The 19,143-nt window shown below is 56.2% G+C and overlaps 1 protein-coding gene across 1 annotated transcript in view; it reads right to left on the minus strand.

Moving 5' to 3' along the window:
* Nucleotides 1-8,333: 8,333 nt before the first annotated feature.
* The window catches only part of GPA33 (glycoprotein A33), a 28,312-nt gene continuing 17,502 nt past the window's right edge, over nucleotides 8,334-19,143 (minus strand). The window contains exons 5-7 of the mRNA XM_062190195.1: nucleotides 9,551-9,670; nucleotides 8,864-8,993; nucleotides 8,334-8,469 (exon numbers count right to left, since the gene is read on the minus strand). Coding sequence (XP_062046179.1) covers nucleotides 8,334-8,469; nucleotides 8,864-8,993; nucleotides 9,551-9,670 — 386 coding nt within the window. The remainder of the gene's footprint in view (nucleotides 8,470-8,863; nucleotides 8,994-9,550; nucleotides 9,671-19,143) is intronic.

Genomic DNA, 19,143 nt, shown 5'->3' on the forward strand with positions numbered 1-19,143 from the left:
TTAGGTGGTCCCATGGTTTTCCATTGTCTGATGCTAGTGTTCTTGCTGCCAGAGCCAAGGCAACACAGAGCATCACATAGCAAGGAGCAGGTGTCTTGTTGTCTGTGTCCATGTGGTTTCTTTCTTTCTTTCTTTCTTTCTTTCTTTCTTTTTTTTTTTTTTTTTTGACAGGCAGAGTGGACAGTGAGAGAGAGACAAAGGTCTTCCTTTTTGCCGTTGGTTCACCCTGCAATGGCCGCCGCAGTAGACGCGCTGTGGCCGGCGCACCGCGCTGATCCGATGGCAGGAACCAGGTGCTTCTCCTGGTCTCCCATGGGGTGCAGGACCCAAGGACTTGGGCCATCCTCCACTGCACTCCCTGGCCACAGCAGAGAGCTGGCCTGGAAGAGGGGCAACCGGGACAGGATCGGTGCCCCGACCGGGACTAGAACCCGGTGTGCCGGCGCCGCAAGGTGGAGGATTAGCTTAGTGAGCCGCGGCGCCGGCGCCATGTGGTTTCTTATAAAGCCATTAGAATTTAATCCTGGGGGCTCCAGCCGAATGTTCCAATTCAATCCAACAGTCTCCAAGTCTGCCACCTTCAACACTGTAGTTGCATTAACTTTCCATCCAGTTAGACTTTGGGGACCAAGCCTTTAACACATGGGGCTGGGGCAGAGGGAGCGGGCACATTCAACATCCAAACCGTTGCAAAGTGGCTTCAACTCCAGTGATTTCAAGAACTGATTCACTTGGCTTTATGTTAAGCCATATGGAGAGGCTGTGAGTACAGATGAAAAAACTATGAAGGTATGGGAAATGGTATGGTTGTTCAATATATGTATTGACCATATGTATATGGCACGTGGCTTGACCTGGGTGTGACCTGGAGCAGAAATAGCAGGCGCTCCTGCTAAGCAGAAGCTGGGGGCTCATCACATGGGCCTCTCCGTTTTCTCTTCCCCTGCCGTGAGGCTAGCTCCATCCCAGAAGGTTGGCTGATCTTCAGCCTAGGTCCCAGGATGTGGGCGATGTGGAGGGAAGCTTAGACAACCCGGGACAACATGTTGCCTTGTGGTTGTGAATCCCCGACATTTCATGTTATTGCCACAGTGTAATTTGACTTTGATGGATACAAAAGACACATCCCAGGTCTGGCATACTCGTGGCACCAGCATCCAATATCTGAGTGCCAATTCAAGTCCCGGCTGCTCCTCTTCTGATCCAGCTCCCTGCTAATGTGCCTGGGAAAGCAGCGGAAGATGACCCAGTGCTTGGGCCCCTGCACCCACACGGGAAACCCAGATGAAATTACAGGCCCCTGGCTTCAGCCAGGCCCCACTTTAATTGTTGAGGCCCTTTGGGGAGGGAACCAGAGTATGGAAAATTCTTTGTTTCTCTACCCTCAAATCTTTTGAAAAAGATATTTCTTGAAGCTCTGGGCTCCTGGCTTTGACCTGGCCCAACCTCAGCCATTGCAGCCATTTGGGGAGTGGACCAGCAGATGGAAGACCTCTCTCTCTCTCTCTCTCTCTCTCTCTATATATATATATATATATATATATATATACATATGTTATGTATATACATATAGACTTCACATATATATATAACTTCACACACACACATATATATAACTCTGCCTTTCAAATAAATAAAAAATAATAAATCTTTAAAAAGACACTTGCGTGTGTATATGTAATGGATAAAATCAATTAAAAGGCCACACCCTGGGTTCTTGTTCAGAAACATGAGCTGGTGGTGCAAGCCTTCCCCACAACCAGCAAGAGCAAGATGCAGCTATCCACCAACAGGGAAAGTCAAGTGCAAAGGCAAGCACTTGGCTGAAAACCGAGAGGAGGTCCCACCCCCAGCTCTCGAGTCAGATGAACTGTCGGGTTCATTTTGATTTCTGATGAGGCAGCCTCTATTGAAATGGGTGTCCACATTAAGGTGGACAGTGATGCTTGTTAGTGGCAGTGTGCATTTGAGGTCACCTGTACACTCACCAGCATTGTCATCGTCTCCAGAGTGATCTGGTCTCAAAGTGCCGCTGGTTTTCAGAGTCCATGGGTTTTATGTGATGTGCCTATCAACCTAATTTTCTGGGCAGTCCTACGATTTTTAGTGTTATGATTTTCCAGAAGGCAAGGTTTTCCAGAAATGCAAATGTAGCATTACATCTGAGATGCCCGTGTTGCAACAGGTACAACTGACACACAAAAGCTTTGAATATTGAAAATACTGACTCTGTCTCCAGTCCTGCATTTTCCCCACGTGGTCATCCTGTGCATGAAGGTGGGCTCGGGGAGAAGAACAAAGACTTCAGAATCAGACGGGATCGACGGAATGATCAGTTAACACTGATGGCAGTGTTAACTCTGCTGCTGTCTTCTCCCTGAGGGTAGGTTAGGTAGAGGTTAGTATCAATCAACTGTGCTGCGGTCACGAGCCTGCAATCCTACGCTGCCACTGCATGGCGGCACTGTGACGAGTGCTCCCGGACGCGGTTCAGGGTGGGCACCCCTCCATCAAGGCTTGGAGAAGCCCCTTTGCCTCTGCTGTGTGCTCTTCCCTCCCTGATGGCTGGGGGAGGCCAAGTCCCGGGTCTCTGAGGATGGGAGACCCACTGATGTAGACAGTTGGAGATAAACAGAAGACAGGGTCTCTGAGTCTGTGTCAAAAACCATTAGGAGTGTGAGAAGGAAAACTGTGTTCTACTTGAGCCATTGTACGCATTTTTAGTCCATTTCTTACAGCAGTTTTTAAAGATTTATGTATTTGTTTCAAAGGCAGAGTTGCAGAGAGGCAGAGACAGAGACAGAGAGAGAGGTCTTGCATCCGCTGGTTCACTCCCCAGATGGCTGTAATGGCTGGAGCTGTTCTGATCCAAACCCAGGAGCCAGGAGCTTCTTCTGGGTCTCCCACATGGTGCAAGGGCCCAAGGACTTGGGCCATCTTCTACTGCTTTCCCAGGCCATAGCAGAGAGCTGGATCAGAAGTGGAGCAGCTGGGAATCGAACCAATACCCCTATGGGATGCTGGCACTGCAGGTGGTGGCTTTACCAACCATGCCACAGCGCCGGCCCCTACACAGTTTAGTTTTTTGTGATTGACAAAAATTCACTCAAAAACTAGGAAGTCATGGGCCTGGTGGTATGGCATAGCAGGTTAAGCTGCCATTGACAACGCTGGCCTCCCAGTTTGAGTCCTGGCTGCTCCACTTCTGATCCAGCTCCCTGCCAATGCACCTGGGAAAGCAGCCAAAGATGGCCGGAGTACATGGGCTCCTGCCACCCAAGCATCAGGTTCACTTCTTGGCTCTTGGCTTCGGCCTGGCCTAGCTCTGGTTGTTGTGGGCGTTTGAGGAGTGAAGTGGTGGATGGAAGATCTCTCTGTGTCTCCTTCTCTCTGTTGTGTTCTACCCTTCAAATAAATAAACAAATTGCTTTTTTATAAAAAGATTTATTTATTTGAAAGTCAGAGTTACACAGAGAGAGAAGGGAAAGCAGAGAGGGAGAGAGAGAGAGGTCTTCCACCTGCTGGTTCACTCTCCAATTGTCTGCAATGGCTGGAGCTGGGCCGATCTGAAGTCAGGAGCCTCTTCCAGGTCTCCCACGCAGGTGCAGGGGCCCAAGGACTTGGGCCATCTTCTGCTGCTTTCCCTGGCCACAGCAGAGAACTGGATCGGAAGTGGAGCAGCCAGGACTAGAACTGGTGCCCACATGGGATGCCGGCACTGCAGACAGTGGCTTAACTCACGATGCCACAGTGCCAGCCCCAGTAAATCACTTTTAAAAATGGGAAACTCAGAATCTCTCTAAAGATAAACTCCAAAATCAGCACACCCTGGATCAGAGCAGAGATAGCATCTGCTTGAGAGGAAATGCCAGCTCCCAGACCTCAGAGTTCATTGGAACAGGAGGAAAGTTGTGGAAAATCTAGAGAGACTTACGAATGGAGTGCTCTTGGCTGGCCAAGTGCAAACCAGGCCACCACAGGCAGAAGCCGGGGCAGGGCCTGTCTGGAAATGGACCTGGAGAGAGACGATCTCAGGGAGCAAACCCAACAGCGAGCATTCCCAGAGGGGCCGGAGCCCAGAGCTACACTACCCGGTGAGTCAGTTCTGCAGGCGTCTGGGCCCTGACCCAGAGCGCCCAGAGCCGGGGCCTTCCAGCTTCTCCACGGCGGCTGGACACCTGCCCGCACACACCGCACAGCGGATGGGAGTTCCCTAAAGGTCGCCTGCTTCTCCATTCCCATTCCATGCCAGGTCAGCCGCTGAGGGCAGGGAGCCGCGGGGTGGGCAGGCCTGGGTCACGTGGAAAGAAAGGCGGGTGTACTCAACAGTTGTAAGTAGTAAACTGACATTCTGTGAGGTTTTCAACTCACTTCAACTCTCTATGCCTCAGCTTCCTCTTCGCTACAATGGGAATCATAACAGTGCTTATCTCGTAGAGTTAGTGTGAAGATAAGGTGTTATATAGGAAGTGCTTAGAACAGTAGCTGGCCCAGAACACATGTTTGTACATCAGGCTCTGGGAGCTTGGTTAATGTGTGTCTAGCTTTGAGAACGGATGCCCGGTTTTCTGTCCCACAAAAGAAGCAACTTAACAAAACCATGAAGAGTGGCTAATTTAGCAAGCTGTAGATTGTCTCTCTGAAGCGGCCAGGGTCCTTCCTTAGCTGACAGAATGAACACTCAACAATGCCAAACCCCTCACATTTGCAGCCGTCAGTAAGGACTGCATGAAAACCGTGTCAAGTCCTTAATAAGCGTGCAGTCGACGCTTCCGTCGGTCAGTGATGGCCTTTGTCTCTCTTCTCAAACACCATACATCTGTGAACAGTCAGCTGGAAACTACAAACTGGGCAGGGATCCCTGGCAGCCTAAGGAGACTCACTTGCTGGGCTGACCGTCTGAGAACCTCCGACAATAATTCTGAGTCCCTGGACTGAAATAACTTCAGCCGGAAACTGTCGCCTCACCACCTGATGGTGAGGCCTGACACCCAAGTAAGATGCACTGGAGGCGGAAGGCATGTCAACGCCAGCCCCTTTACACTTCCGAAACGCCTCGCCTTTCCTCAGGGTGCAGCCCGTGCGGCACCGTCTCTGCCGCTTGCCTGAGCTCCCTCCGGCCGAGCTCCCTCGGCCCCTCCCTGTGTCCCCGTGGCAGCCTCTCTGTCCCAGGCAATGGCGTTCCTGATCTTAGCTCTTCCTCAGTAACGCGGCGTTAGGAGTCGTCAGATACCCTGCAAGCAGCTCAGTGCTTGGCACACAGTAGATGCTCACCAAGTGTTTGTTTGGGATTCATGCCACTTCCCCCATTTTCTCCTGTAGGCCTGGAGCTCAGGCGAGGGAGCCGTCTGAGCCCTGGCAGGGCGGTGGGGGTGGGGGCGGGGGGCTATTTCAGTGCAATCTCTGGCTGGGAGAAGCTACTTAGGAAGGGAGAAGGTTTGCTTTGACTCACAGTGTTGGAGGTTCCCAGTTCAAGATCAGGCACTCCCATTGGTTTGGACATCTGGTGAGGATGGACAATGGTGGAGGGACACTCACACCGAGAAACGGGAAGCCAAGGGAGAGAGAACAGCCAGGCCGAAGTCAGCTCACATAACCACCTCTTGTGAGAACTGGCCTCAGTGGCACAAGGATCTCCCACCCGGCCCACTTCCCAGACACCATAATCTGATCGATCCTCCATCCTTAATCCATTATCCCTTAATGTTAACCCATTAACCACTAATTCAAGACTCTGGGGACCAAGTTGCTAAGATGTGGGCTTCTGGGAGACACCTAAACAGTTATCTGGGAGAAAAGTCAGGTCAGATCAGGGGAGGTGGGGGGAAGGGGTGCTTCCCCTTCCACAGCTACCCCAAGCACGTGACTGTGGAACCTTGTACCGTGAGAGCTGCAAGGCACAGGAACGTATCTAGAGGGCCAGAGACACCCTCAGCAAGACACCGTGACAGCAAACATTCACTCAACAAACTCTGTGACACCAAGCATTGTTCATTTAACAAAGCTTTATCCAGCACATCCCAGTACCTATCTCTGTGACTCTCCCAGACTAGACACAGGCAGACCTGTACACAGGTTATGACAGTACCTGTGTCGGGTGGTGGGATGGGAGGCAACACAGAACCACAAGGAGGGACCCAGAGAGCGACTGCGGAGCCAGGCTGCTTTGGGGGATGGAGAAGAACAAGAGAGCTTCTGCTCCCTCTCTCAGGAGCCGCGTCCTTGGGTGCATAACTGGAAGAGCATCCCCCTCATCTTCCCTGGAGTGTGCGGGCTTCCTGACCCTGCAGCCTCCTGGGATACGACTCCACCTCCAGGCAGGGCTCCCCGCTGTTCCCTGTGACCACCGGAGACACCACCTGGCCCACCACGGCCAGCAGCAGCGGGACTCCAGCACTCTCGACTCCCACCTTGCCTCCTGGGATGCAGAAAAGGCCTATGGCAGGGAGGCATGGACTCACCAGATGCAAGCTCTACTTTGGCTGAAACAAATCCTACATTAAAAGGGAAATGAGGGAGCTGGTGCTGTGGCGGAGTGGGTAAAGCCGCCACCTGCAGGGCTGGCATCGCATATAGGCGCTGGTTTGAGTCCCGGCTGCTCCACTTCCAATCCAGCTCTCTGCTACGGCCTGGGAGAGCAGAGGAAGATGGTCCAAGTCCTTGTGTCCAGTCTACTGTGCCTGCGTGGGAGACCTGGAAGAGGCTCCTGGCTCCTGCCTTCAGATCAGCACAGCTCTGGCCATTGTGGCCATTTGGGGAGTGAACCAGCGGATGGAAGGCATCCCTTTCTCTCTCTCTCTCTCTCTCTCTCTCTCTCTCTCTCTCTCTCTCTCTCTCTCTCTCTCTCTCCACCCCCCTTTAGGCCCCTCTGTAACTCTGCCTTTCAGATAAGCAGATAAATATTTTTTAAAAAAGGAAATGAGAATTTCCTATAACTTTGCTACTGAGGGCACTGTGAGTGAAGCTCAGAATGTAACAAAGTGTATAAATGTAAACGTCTCCTTAAACCAGATTTACAGAGTTGCTTTCCTGATTCTGCGGAGAAGATGACAACGTTTATTGAAGAGTCAGCTGCACTTGGGTGAAGACCGGCTGCCGGGCCACAAGCCCTCGGCAGCCACTGCACTGCCAGAGCTCTCTGCCCAGAGCACAGAGCACGTGGTCACAGCCCCCCACCCCCCCACCCCCCGCCTGGTGCACCAGGGCCCAGCTGGGCTGCAAGGGGCAAGGAACGAGGCACCAGGCAGCAGGGGCGAGCAGGAGCCTGTTAGCACCAGGGAGGCGGGAGTGGGCCTGCCACTTGTTCTGACCTCAAGAGAAATCACCAGGACCCCAGAATCCGGAGCCATCTGCAAGCCAGCTCCATGTGTGTTTGTTGCAAATCAGTTCCTCCTCAAGTGTCTGAGAAGTGGGTTTGGATGCGAGTCATCCTGTCTCTGGGAGACCTGGAGGGGAAGGCCCCACTGACCAGAGCAGGTTCCCGTGGAGCCACCTGGGGCCCAGGGAAAGCAGAGCAGCGAGGCCAGGCCCCTGACCTTCCCCGCCGGAACTCATCCTCTAGTACAGCGACAGACACCTGCTCAGGTGACTGTGCCAGGAGGCCCAGCATAGGGCGTGGGACACCACGATGGAGTCCCCATGTGGAGGAGTGACCAGGATGGGCTTCTAGAAACCACCGTGACCCGCGATGGGTCTGAGGATGCTGACAGGCGAGAGCCCCATGACAGCATGGGCAGCCAGAGAGGGAGGTGGCCCCCGCTGGGCGTGTCTGGAATGTATGGAGCAGGTGTGGGTATGAGGCCAATGAGATTCCCCAAACCCCGAGTGTGGACTTAAGTCTGCTAAGTAAGAGGGAGTCCTTCGCACACCCGTTTATTCTTTAGTTCATTCAGCAGAAATGCATTGAGGGCAAGCCCTCTGCTGGGTGCCCCTCCCACCCCGCAGGTGCTGGGCACTCCGGCGAGCGGCACCAGCTCCTGTCCTCCTGACACTGGCACAGCTCAGCGAGTTCCCAGCAGCAGCACCCAGGGCTCAGCCCTGAGCTTCCAGGAGCTCCTGCCGTGCAGGGGTAAGTGCAGGCTGCAGCCTGGGCCAGGGGGCGGGGCAGGCCCTGAGCTAGGCGCAGCAGTGGGGGAGGCATCCCTTCACAGGGCAGCGTGGGCAGTCACGGGCAGAGTCCCCTAGCCCAGGCCTGCAACCTCTCCACCGCCCCCTAGCGGCAGACGTCGGGGAAGACACAGCCACGCTGATGTCCGGGCGGAGGAGCAGGAGGCTGCACTTGGAAGCAGCACACTGGAGCCCCCATCCCCCTGCAGCGGGTCTGCTCTCCGGCCTCAGGGGTCAGGGGTCTGGCGCCCCCTGTGCCTCTGCTCATCCTGCCTGTCGTTGTCATCCTCCTCCTCCTCTTCCTCCCTCGCCCTGGAAAGCTCTTTCAGCTGCTCTGGCGGCTCCTGGTAGGCGGCCCGGTTCCTGTAGGGTAGTAGAACAAGGGAAAGGCATGGCCCTCACTCTGGTCCCTAAGGGAGCTGGGCCCACCCAGGACCCCGGGCTGCAGGGTTGCGATGACGTAGCCCCCGAAGGTGTGAGCCTCTCGTGGTGTAGGCTGCGAGGCTCCAGCCCACACTGGGCCCTTGCCCCCCGCCCCCACTCTGAGATCAGAGACCGGAAGCCCAGGGACCTGGGGGTGGGGGTGGGGGGGTGCTCAGGCCCGGGACTGCACTGCACGCTGTGTGACTGGGGCCAGTAGCTCTGTCCTTGCTACAAACCTCGGGTTATGCAGATAAGCACTGCTCCCCCAGGGGAGTGGCTGTGCAAAGCTGGCATGCTCAACCCCGCTCCCACGGGCTGCCCGCCCGATACTCACGGCCGGGCGTCCTCCTTGTCCTCAACCTTGTCCTGTCGGCAGCAGCAGCAGTAGATGAGGATGCCGAGGAGGATGAAGGCCGCCACCACGCCCCCCGCAATGCCCGCATACAGGGCCACGTTCATGGAGGCTGCAAGAGAACACAGCGGCTGCATCTCCGGAGCCCCAGCCTGAGCCCCTGACATCCCCCACCCCCGCAGGTACCAGGCGGCTGGGGAGCCGAGGTTGGTCCCTCCCAGCTCTGGGCTGGTCCGGTCCTATTTGCCATGAAAGCTGGGGCACTGCAGCAGTGTGACCAGACAGGACCTGCAAACCCTGTCCAGGACTAGGAGGCAGGAGAGACAGCGGCCATGGGCGACCCAGGCTCTGAGCAAGTCCCCAGGTGTCCATCCTGCCGGTCCTATGCTAGGAGGCCCCTGAGCCAGATGTGGGTCCAGATGCCTCCCCATGCTTGCTCGGCCGCCCTTAGGGCACGCACAGCTGCAAAGATCTCTGGAAGTCAGCCAGAGGCTCTCCATCCAAAGACTCAATGGACTCGGACAAGTCTCGTGGCAAAGGGAACCTAGGTCACCACAAGTCCCCGGCAGGTGGGTGGCCCCCAAGAAGCTCCCCAGTGCCTCTCCATGACTTGGGGGGGGGGGTCTCAGCCCTCGGCACCCCCCCTTGCTTGCCCCAGAGGGTGCTTACGTAACCTGACGCCCACAGTAATGTTGCAGGATTCCTGCCCCATCTCGTTGCTGGAGGTGCAGAGGTAGAACCCCGAGGTGTCCGTGGAGATGTTCTTCAGGTACACCGTCTGGCCAGAGACTGGAGGAAGCACAGTCAGAGTGAGCAGAGGGCGGCTGGGCTCTGCGGAGGCGCAGGCTCTGCCCCTCCCATCCCCACCCACCGGGCACCGCAGTCTCTCCTGCGCCATGAAGGATGGCTGCGTGGCCCCTAAGCCAGGTGGGACGCACCATTCCAAAGGGCTCAGAAGACAGGCGCCTGGGGCTGGCGTCTGCCTCGGCCATTGACAGGGTTGCTGCCTTTGGTGGTCGCTTAGCTTCCTCAAGTGGCTGCTTCTGCACCTGTAGCCGGGAGGGTCAGCGCCTGTCCCAGGCAGGGTCAGTGCCCGTCCCACAGGGCACTTGTGAGCATGAAACGAGCTACCAGCGATGAGCCCGCCGCAGAACGCCCCGGGTGCAGCCAGCGCTCAGGAGCTGGGAGGCCCCGTGTGAAGCAGGTGGAAGTGCTTTCTAACTAGGAGATGCTGTCGCGGCCACCTGTGCCATCTTCAAGAGCGGAATCCCTTAGCTCAGATGCATGTGGAAGAAGTCATGAAAAAGCAAGATCTCTTGAGCTGTGCACGTCTGTGTGCGAGCGTGGGGGGCACGTGTATGAGCGTGTCTAGTGTGGTACATGGATGCATAGCATGATGTGTGACTGGGGGAAGGCTGGGGAAAATGCACGAGACTGTATGGGTGTGTAAAATGTGTGTGAGGAGTGTGGTGTGTGGTATGTGGGGTGGGGGGGAGGTGTGCATGTGTGTTTGGTATCTGTGAATGTGGGTGATGTATGTGAACACGTGTGTGTGTGTGGTGTGTGTGACTGGCTGGTGTGTGTGTGGTGGATGTGTGATGGGTGGGGTGTGTGTGTGGTATGTGTGGGTGTGGGTGACATATGTGGGTGGTATGTGTATGGGTGGTATCTGTGTGTGTGATGTGTGGGGTGTGTGTGTTTGGTAAGTGTGGGTGTGGGTCACGTATGTGGGTGGTGTGTGTATGGGTGGTATCTGTGTGTGTGATATGTGTGTGTGGCTGGTGTGTGTGTGGTGGATGTGTGATGTGTGGGGTGTGTGTGTGGTAAGTGTGGGTGTGGGTGACGTATGTGGGTGGTGTGTGGTATCTGGCTGGCTGGTGTGTGTGTAGTGGATGTGTGATGTGTGGGGTATGTGTGTGGTATGTGTGAGTGTGAGTGATGTATGTGGGTGGTGTGTGGGGCCTGGGGGGCTGGGGGCGGGTGTGATGTTGGGGCAGGGATGAGGCCGGCTTCAGCTTAGGCCCTCCGCCTTCATCTGCCACAGCTTAAAGAAACCACAGCTGCCCTCCGTGGGCCGCAGCTGCCTCTTGTGTGCCTTCCGCATCCAGGGCAGGGGCCGGACGCCACCTGAGACCCCTTCCCGGGACCTGCTAGCCTGCCGATCCTCCCCCGGAGGGGGCGCACGTGGTGCTCAGCCGTGCCTGCACGTCCTCGCCTGGGATGCTGTGTCCTGACTTCTCTGTGGGGAGAAGGGCTGGGGACCTCGTGGGAAGTCTGCTGCCCCCAGGTGGTCACACTGCGTGCTCAGGAGATGCCAGGGCCCTGCCTCTGCTCCTGTAGACAGCCGAGGCTGCCCGTCACCCTCAGGGGCACAGCCGTAAATGGGCCCAGGCATCATGGCGGCTTGGTCTCTTGCCAGTTCTGCAGTGTCCTGTGCACGGAGCCAGGGAGCAGCCCCCTCCCCACGGCGTGGACGGTCCTCTGCACCTGGTGTTCGGCACGTGCGCTCACACAGGACGACCTCCCACCCTCCCAGCACGCAGAGCTGTTTCCAGCTCCTGCTTCACAGATGTGACCGGAGGTCTGGAGAAATGAGGTGACTTGTTCCCGGTCACAAAACTAAGAAATGACAAAGCTGCTGCAAAAATCCCATTGCGGGTCCAGATCTCTCTAGAGCAATTGACAGCTTGCTTTTCTTTAAAAAACTATATGATAAAGGCCACGTATGCTCACGATAAGAACATTAGCTAGTGACTTATTTATCTATTTGAGAGACAAAGAGCTCCCACCAATGTTTCACTCCCCCCAAAAGTTCACGACCTCCAAGACTGGTCCAGGGCAAAGCTGGGAGCCAGGAAATGAAGCCAGGTCTTCCCACGAGGGTGACAGGGACCCAACCACTTCAGCCATCACCTCTGCCTTCCAGGGTCTGCATTAACAGGAAGCTGAAGGCTGGAGCTGGAGCTGAGCTCCAAAGCCCCAGAATTCTGGTGCGGAGCGTGGACAGCTTAGCTGGCCTCTCAACCACGAGGACAAATGCTCACTCCTCATCAATAAGCATCTATGGGTGACATAAAACGACTACTTCAATTTGACCCAGAAAACCTGGTGCTGATCACAGGTAGAAGCAAGATGCAGAGGGTCCCTGTCCTCTCCGTGCTTCCGGAAAGACTGACGGACAGGAAAGAGTGGTGACATCAGGGTGGTTACTGCTGACAACGGAGATGGTGTTTAAGCTTGCCGAGACACAGTAGCCCTCTAAGTGAAGAGCCAGACAAATCCATGGCAACACAGAATGAAATAAAACCCACCCGTGGGGCCGGCACCATGGCTCACTTGGTTAAACCTCCGCCTGCGGCGCCGGCATCCCATATGGGCGCCGGTTCTAGTCGCAGCTGCTCCTCTTCCGATCCAGCTCTCTGCTGTGGCCCGGGAGAGCAGTGGAGGATGGCCCAAGTGCTTGGGCCCTGCAACCGCATGGGAGACCAGGAGAAGCACCTGGCTCCTGGCTTCGGATTGGCGCAGTGCGCCCGCTGTGGCTGCCATTTGGGGAGTGAACCAATGGAAGGAAGACCTTTCTCTGTCTCTCCCTTTCACTGTGACTCTACTCTCAAATAAATAAATAATACAATATTTTTTTAAAAAGCCACCCATAATCTCACCACTTAGAAAACTCAGCTGTTTGACTTGGGGCTATTTTCTCCCAAATGTGCCACAAATCCAGTACTTTTTCAAATTCTCTCGAGATTCACAGCATGGGTGCCTGGGCCCGGGGAACAGCTCTGTTTCCTGTCCAAGAGTTCCACACCTCGTCCTTTTTTTCCTGGGGATATTGCTTACAGGTGACCTAAGTGTCTGGTGCGGGAAGACATCCGTGACCAAAGCGAGTGTAGACGTCGCCCAGTGAGCACTGAGCGTGTTCGTAAGGACCCAGCTCTCAGAGCTGTGCACCTGCTGATGCACGTGGGAGCCCCAGTGGAGACTTAGGTATTCATGGTCCCATTTTCCAGGCTAATTGGATTCTGTTCTTTTTAAGAGGCATCCTGAAACGACACACTTTAGGACCCTGGGCATGCTTAAGAGGGCGACAACCGGTGTCAGACTCCCACTACTGTGGTGGGAAGCAGTCTGTGTGTCCGGGTGTACACCCCAGGCTGCAGACAGAGGGAGGACTTCTCCGTCATCCCAGCCCGGCTGGTTTAGGGTGGGCAAACACCCATCTTCCGAGTCCCCGAGTCAGCTTCGTCCTCCCCGGGGCCGCGCAGCAGGCGGTGGCCGTCAGAAGCTGGCCTGGGATGAGGCAGTGCGCACCCTGTGCCACAGGACTCTCTTGGAGCTGGGGCTCCCACCAGAACGGATTTCCCCGCGATGGCGGCGACACCTTGTGGTCAAAGCGGGAAGCACACAGGTCCGTCCTCTGCCCTCCAGCTGCGGAGCAGCCCCCCCACACACCGGAGGTCAGGTGGGCAGGGTCTCTCCCACCGCATTCAAGATCCTCGCAGGACCATTCCCACGCCTCCCCACCTCCCTGTAACGGGCTCCACCCCCTTTTTGGGACTCAGATTCCTGCTCCTTCGCTGCTTGCAGCCCAGGTGGAAGGGACCCGGTGTACCTGTGTGTTCAGAGCAAGCCTTGCAGCACCTCGGCTGACCCTCCTCACAGCTCTCATCCCATTCTCCAGCTGGCGACACGAGGCGCCAGGGAGGTTTGTGAGTGCCTGCCGGCTGTAGAGCGGAGACTCCAACCCTGGACTCCTGATTTCACCCACCCTGTTCTTGTCGCTGACTGGCGTTCACGGACCCTGGCTCTGCTGCTAGGAATGCGACCTGCGGGTGAAGGCGGGGGCGAGGACCCCTCCTCTCCCCATCGCCCATGGTGGCCGCGCTGTTTTAGAAGCCAGAAATGAGCTTGCACTGACCCACACAGCGAGACCACAACGATGGATTCCTAGGGCTTGGGAGAGAGTGGAGGCCAAGGGCTTTGAGAGCCCCAGCCCAGGCCCCTCCCTCCCCCATCCAGAGGTAGGCTCCTGTCCTTACCATCACCAGCCACAGCCTTTCCCCTCATCCCACATCTGAACTTGAGGCGGGAGCAAGCTTTAGCAAAGTAAACAAGCAAATCCCATCTCCTTCTATTTGGTTTATGATTTATTTGACAGAGTGGAAGAGAGAGAGAGAGAGAGATCCTCCATCTGCTGGTTCAGTCCCCAAATGCCCACAACAGCAGGGGCTGGGCCAAGCTGAAGCCAGGAACCCAGAACTCCATCTGAATCTCCCACATGGGTGGTGAGGACACAAGCCCTCGAGCCATCACTTCGTACCTTTCCCAGGTACATTAGCAAGAAACTGTATGGGAAGCCAAATAGCCGGGACCCACACTGAAACTCCCATATGGATGTGGGTAATAGGAGATGTAACCTGCTGTACCACAAGACCCACCCTTCCCTCACTTAAAAAATGCATTAATTTGTTTTAAAGGCAGTCAGAGAGAGAGAGAGAGAGAGAGAGAGGTCATCCATCAGTGGTTCACCCCCAAATGCTCACAACAAGCAGGCTTGGGTCAAGCCAAAGTCAGAAGATGGGAACTTAGTCCATGTCTCCATGGGTAGCAGGGACCCCACTACTTGGGCCATCATTTGATGCCCCTAGAATGAGCATTAGGAGGGAGATGGATTGGAAGCAGAGCTACGACTTGGACCCAGGCACAGGGGTATGGGTCGCTAGTGCCCCAAGTGGTGACCTAGTTGCTGTGCTAACGCCCACCCCAGAAATCTCTCTTTAACCTCTTTTCCTGTCCTCAGGATTCTCCCCTTTTGAATCACTGAAGAACTGAGTTGTGGCTCCCACAACCACAGAAGTGTGCCCAGTGGAAGCAGGAGAGCTGGGACCAGGGTGGCCAATCGTGCGGCTGCCAGGAGGTGCCCGTGGCTCACGGGGCACTGAGACCATCTCACAGTGGGACGCTGATGAGAGCTGTGGCCCTTCCAAGCCTGCCCAGGGTCAGCACCACTTTCCTTTCTGATGGACCGCCCTTCAATCCTGCCATCCGTGCACCTGCCCTAGCCACTCCAAATGCTCACGATCCCTGTGCTCTTCCCCGTGCCAAGCCTACCCATCTGCAAGGGTAGGCCCAAATAAAAGCCAGTAACACCCAGCCCTCACTGAGCGACTACTGCCTACCAGACCCTGGGCTCGGTGCTTTACGTATGCTTTGATCTACTCATCACTACAATTCAGCCAAGTGAACAGCAGGTTGTCCCCACTTTGTAGATGTAGAAACCAAAGCAGGGAGAGACTAAAGAATTTGCCCAGGGAGTGGGTGTTTAGCCTAGCAGTTAAGATGCCTGTGACCCACATGGGTTTGGTTCCCAGCTCCACCTCCTGATTCCAGCCTCTTGCCAATGCAGACTCTGGGAGGCAAGGATGATGGCTCAAGTAACTGGATTCCCACCACCCTTGCAGGAGACCTGGATTGCGATCCGGCTCCAAGCTTCAGTCCCAGCCTAGCCGTGGCTGTTGCAGGCATCTCGATAGTAGACCAGCATGATGGCAGGGCTCTCTCACCCCGCCCCACCATCCCAAACAAATGTTTAAAACCACCGTGCCATTCTGCCAGACCGAGTGCCCTTTCTCAGAGAAACCTTCTTACATCTCTCCTGTGTTACCACACTCTGGGGCAGAAAATTAGGTTGTGGCATCCACTGCCCCAGGTCTTCAGCTTCAGGTCCCCTCATACACACCTTGTGGGAAGAAAGAGCAGATGCCACCGTAGCTCTCCATAGCAGATCTACCGCGCCATCCCTGGGGGGCTGGGCTGTGAGCCCAGGCCCGAGAGACCACGCAGTCCCAGGAGAGCTGCCAGGTGGGGTTCTAACAAAACTCCCAGACACGCAGTAAAACCTGGCCAAGCAGAAGTCTGCAAACAAAACTGGAAGCTAGTTGAAATCTATACTGTACCTCCTGCTGGGCACAAGGACGAGTGTGTCCCACTAGTGCTTTCGTGAGTTCTTATTTGTCCCCCTGTGAGTGACAGGTATATTTCTCAAATTCCTCTGCTTTGACTGAACCCCCAAACCGCACCTTCATCCAGCCAGACTTACCCAGGAACTGGTAGTTCTCCCAGCCCCTCATGTTTCACCTGCCCATACAGGTGTGCTCACACCCTCACCTGCTCAGACAGGAGTGCTCACACCCTCACCTGCTCAGACAGGTGTACTCACACCCTCACCTGCCAGACAGGTGTGCTCACACCCTCCCTCCTCAGACAGGAGTGCTCACACCCTCACCTGCTCAGACAGTTGTGCTCACACCCTCACCTCCTCAGACAGGAGTGCTCACACCCTCACCTGCCAGAGGAGTGCTCACACCCTCAACTCCTCAGACAGGAGTGCTCACACCCTCACCTGCTCAGACAGTTGTGCTCACACCCTCACCTGCTCAGACAGGAGTGCTCACAGCCTCACCTCCTCAGACAGGAGTGCTCACACCCTCACCTGCCAGACAGGAGTGCTCACACCCTCACCTGCCAGACAGGTGTGCACACACCCTCACCTGCCAGACAGGTGTGCTCACACTCTCACCTGCTCAGACAGGTGTGCTCACACCCTCACCTCCTCAGACATGAGTGCTCACACCCTCACCTGCTCAGACAGGAGTGCTCACACCCTCACCTGCTCAGACAGGAGTGCTCAACACCCTCACCTCCTCAGACAGGAGTGCTCACACCCTCACCTGCCAGACAGGTGTGCTCACACCCTCACCTGCTCAGACAGGTGTGCTCACACCCTCACCTGCTCAGACATGAGTGCTCACACCCTCACCTACCAGACAGGAGTGCTCACACCCTCACCTGCTCAGACAGGTGTGCTCACACCCTCACCTGCTCAGACAGGTGTGCTCACACCCTCACCTGCCAGACAGGTGTGCTCACACCCTCACCTGCCAGACAGGTGTGCTCACACCCTCACCTGCTCAGACAGGAGTGCTCACACCCTCACCTGCTCAGACAGGTGTGCTCACACCCTCACCTGCTCAGACAGGAGTGCTCACACCCTCACCTACCAGACAGGAGTGCTCACACCCTCACCTGCTCAGACAGGTGTGCTCACACCCTCACCTGCCAGACAGGAGTGCTCACACCCTCACCTGCTCAGACAGGAGTGCTCACACCCTCACCTGCCAGACAGGAGTGCTCACACCCTCACCTGCTCAGACAGGAGTGCTCACACCCTCACCTGCTCAGACAGGAGTGCTCACACCCTCACCTGCCAGACAGGTGTGCTCACACCCTCAACTCCTCAGACAGGAGTGCTCACACCCTCACCTGCAAAGACAGGAGTGCTCACACCCTCACCTCCTCAGACAGGAGTGCTCACACCCTCACCTGCAAAGACAGGAGTGATCACACCCTCACCTCCTCAGACAGGAGTGCTCACACCCTCACCTGCCAGACAGGAGTGCTCACACCCTCACCTGCCAGACAGGTGTGCTCACACCCTCACCTGCAAGACAGGAGTGCTCACACCCTCACCTGCCAGACAGGAGTGATCACACCTTCACCTCCTCAGACGGGTGTGCTCACACCCTCACCTCCTCAGACAGGTGTGCTCACACCCTCACCTGCCAGACAGGTGTGCTCACACCCTCACCTGCAAAGACAGGTGTGCTCACACCCTCACCTGCAAGACAGGAGTGCTCACACCCTCACCTGCCAGACAGGAGTGATCACACCCTCACCTCCTCAGACGGGTGTGCTCACACCCTCACCTCCTCAGACAGGTGTGCTCACACCCTCACCTGCCAGACAGGTGTGCTCACACCCTCACCTGCTCAGACAGGTGTGCTCACACCCTCACCTACCAGACAGGAGTGCTCACACCCTCACCTGCTCAGACAGGTGTGCTCACACCCTCACCTCCTCAGACAGGAGTGCTCACACCCTCACCTACCAGACAGGAGTGCTCACACCCTCACCTCCTCAGACAGGAGTGCTCACACCCTCACCTGCAAAGACAGGAGTGCTCACACCCTCACCTCCGCAGATAGGAGTGCTCACACCCTCATGCTCAGACAGGTGTGCTCACACCCTCACCTCCTCAGACAGGAGTGCTCACACCCTCACCTGCCAGACAGGAGTGATCACACCCTCACCTCCTCAGACAGGTGTGCTCACACCCTCACCTGCCAGACAGGAGTGCTCACACCCTCACCTGCCAGACAGGTGTGCTCACACCCTCACCTGCTCAGACAGGTGTGCTCACACCCTCACCTCCTCAGACAGGAGTGCTCACACCCTCACCTGCCAGACAGGAGTGCTAACATCCTCACCTGCCAGACAGGTGTGCTCACACCCTCACCTCCTCAGACAGGAGTGCTCACACCCTCACCTCCTCAGACAGGAGTGCTCACACCCTCACCTCCTCAGACAGGAGTGCTCACACCCTCACCTGCCAGACAGCTGTGCACACACCCTCACCTGCCAGACAGGTGTGCTCACACTCTCACCTGCTCAGACAGGTGTGCTCACACCCTCACCTCCTCAGACATGAGTGCTCACACCCTCACCTGCTCAGACAGGAGTGCTCACACCCTCACCTGCTCAGACAGGAGTGCTCAACACCCTCACCTCCTCAGACAGGAGTGCTCACACCCTCACCTGCCAGACAGGTGTGCTCACACCCTCACCTGCTCAGACAGGTGTGCTCACACCCTCACCTGCTCAGACATGAGTGCTCACACCCTCACCTGCCAGACAGGAGTGCTCACACCCTCACCTGCCAGACAGGTGTGCTCACACCCTCACCTGCTCAGACAGGAGTGCTCACACCCTCACCTGCTCAGTTGTGCTCACACCCTCACCTGCTCAGACAGGTGTGCTCACACCCTCACCTGCTCAGACAGGTGTGCTCACACCCTCACCTGCTCAGACAGGTGTGCTCACACCCTCACCTGCCAGACAGGAGTGCTCACACCCTCACCTGCTCAGACAAGAGTGCTCACACCCTCACCTGCTCAGACAAGAGTGCTCACACCCTCACCTGCCAGACAGGAGTGCTCACACCCTCACCTGCTCAGACAGGAGTGCTCACACCCTCACCTGCTCAGACAGGAGTGCTCAACCCTCACCTGCCAGACAGGTGTGCTCACACCCTCAACTCCTCAGACAGGAGTGCTCACACCCTCACCAGCAAAGACAGGAGTGCTCACACCCTCAACTCCTCAGACAGGAGTTTTCACACCCTCACCTGCAAAGACAGGAGTGTT

Source organism: Lepus europaeus, chromosome 5 (genome assembly GCF_033115175.1).
Source record: "Lepus europaeus isolate LE1 chromosome 5, mLepTim1.pri, whole genome shotgun sequence".
Classification (NCBI taxonomy): domain Eukaryota; kingdom Metazoa; phylum Chordata; class Mammalia; order Lagomorpha; family Leporidae; genus Lepus; species Lepus europaeus.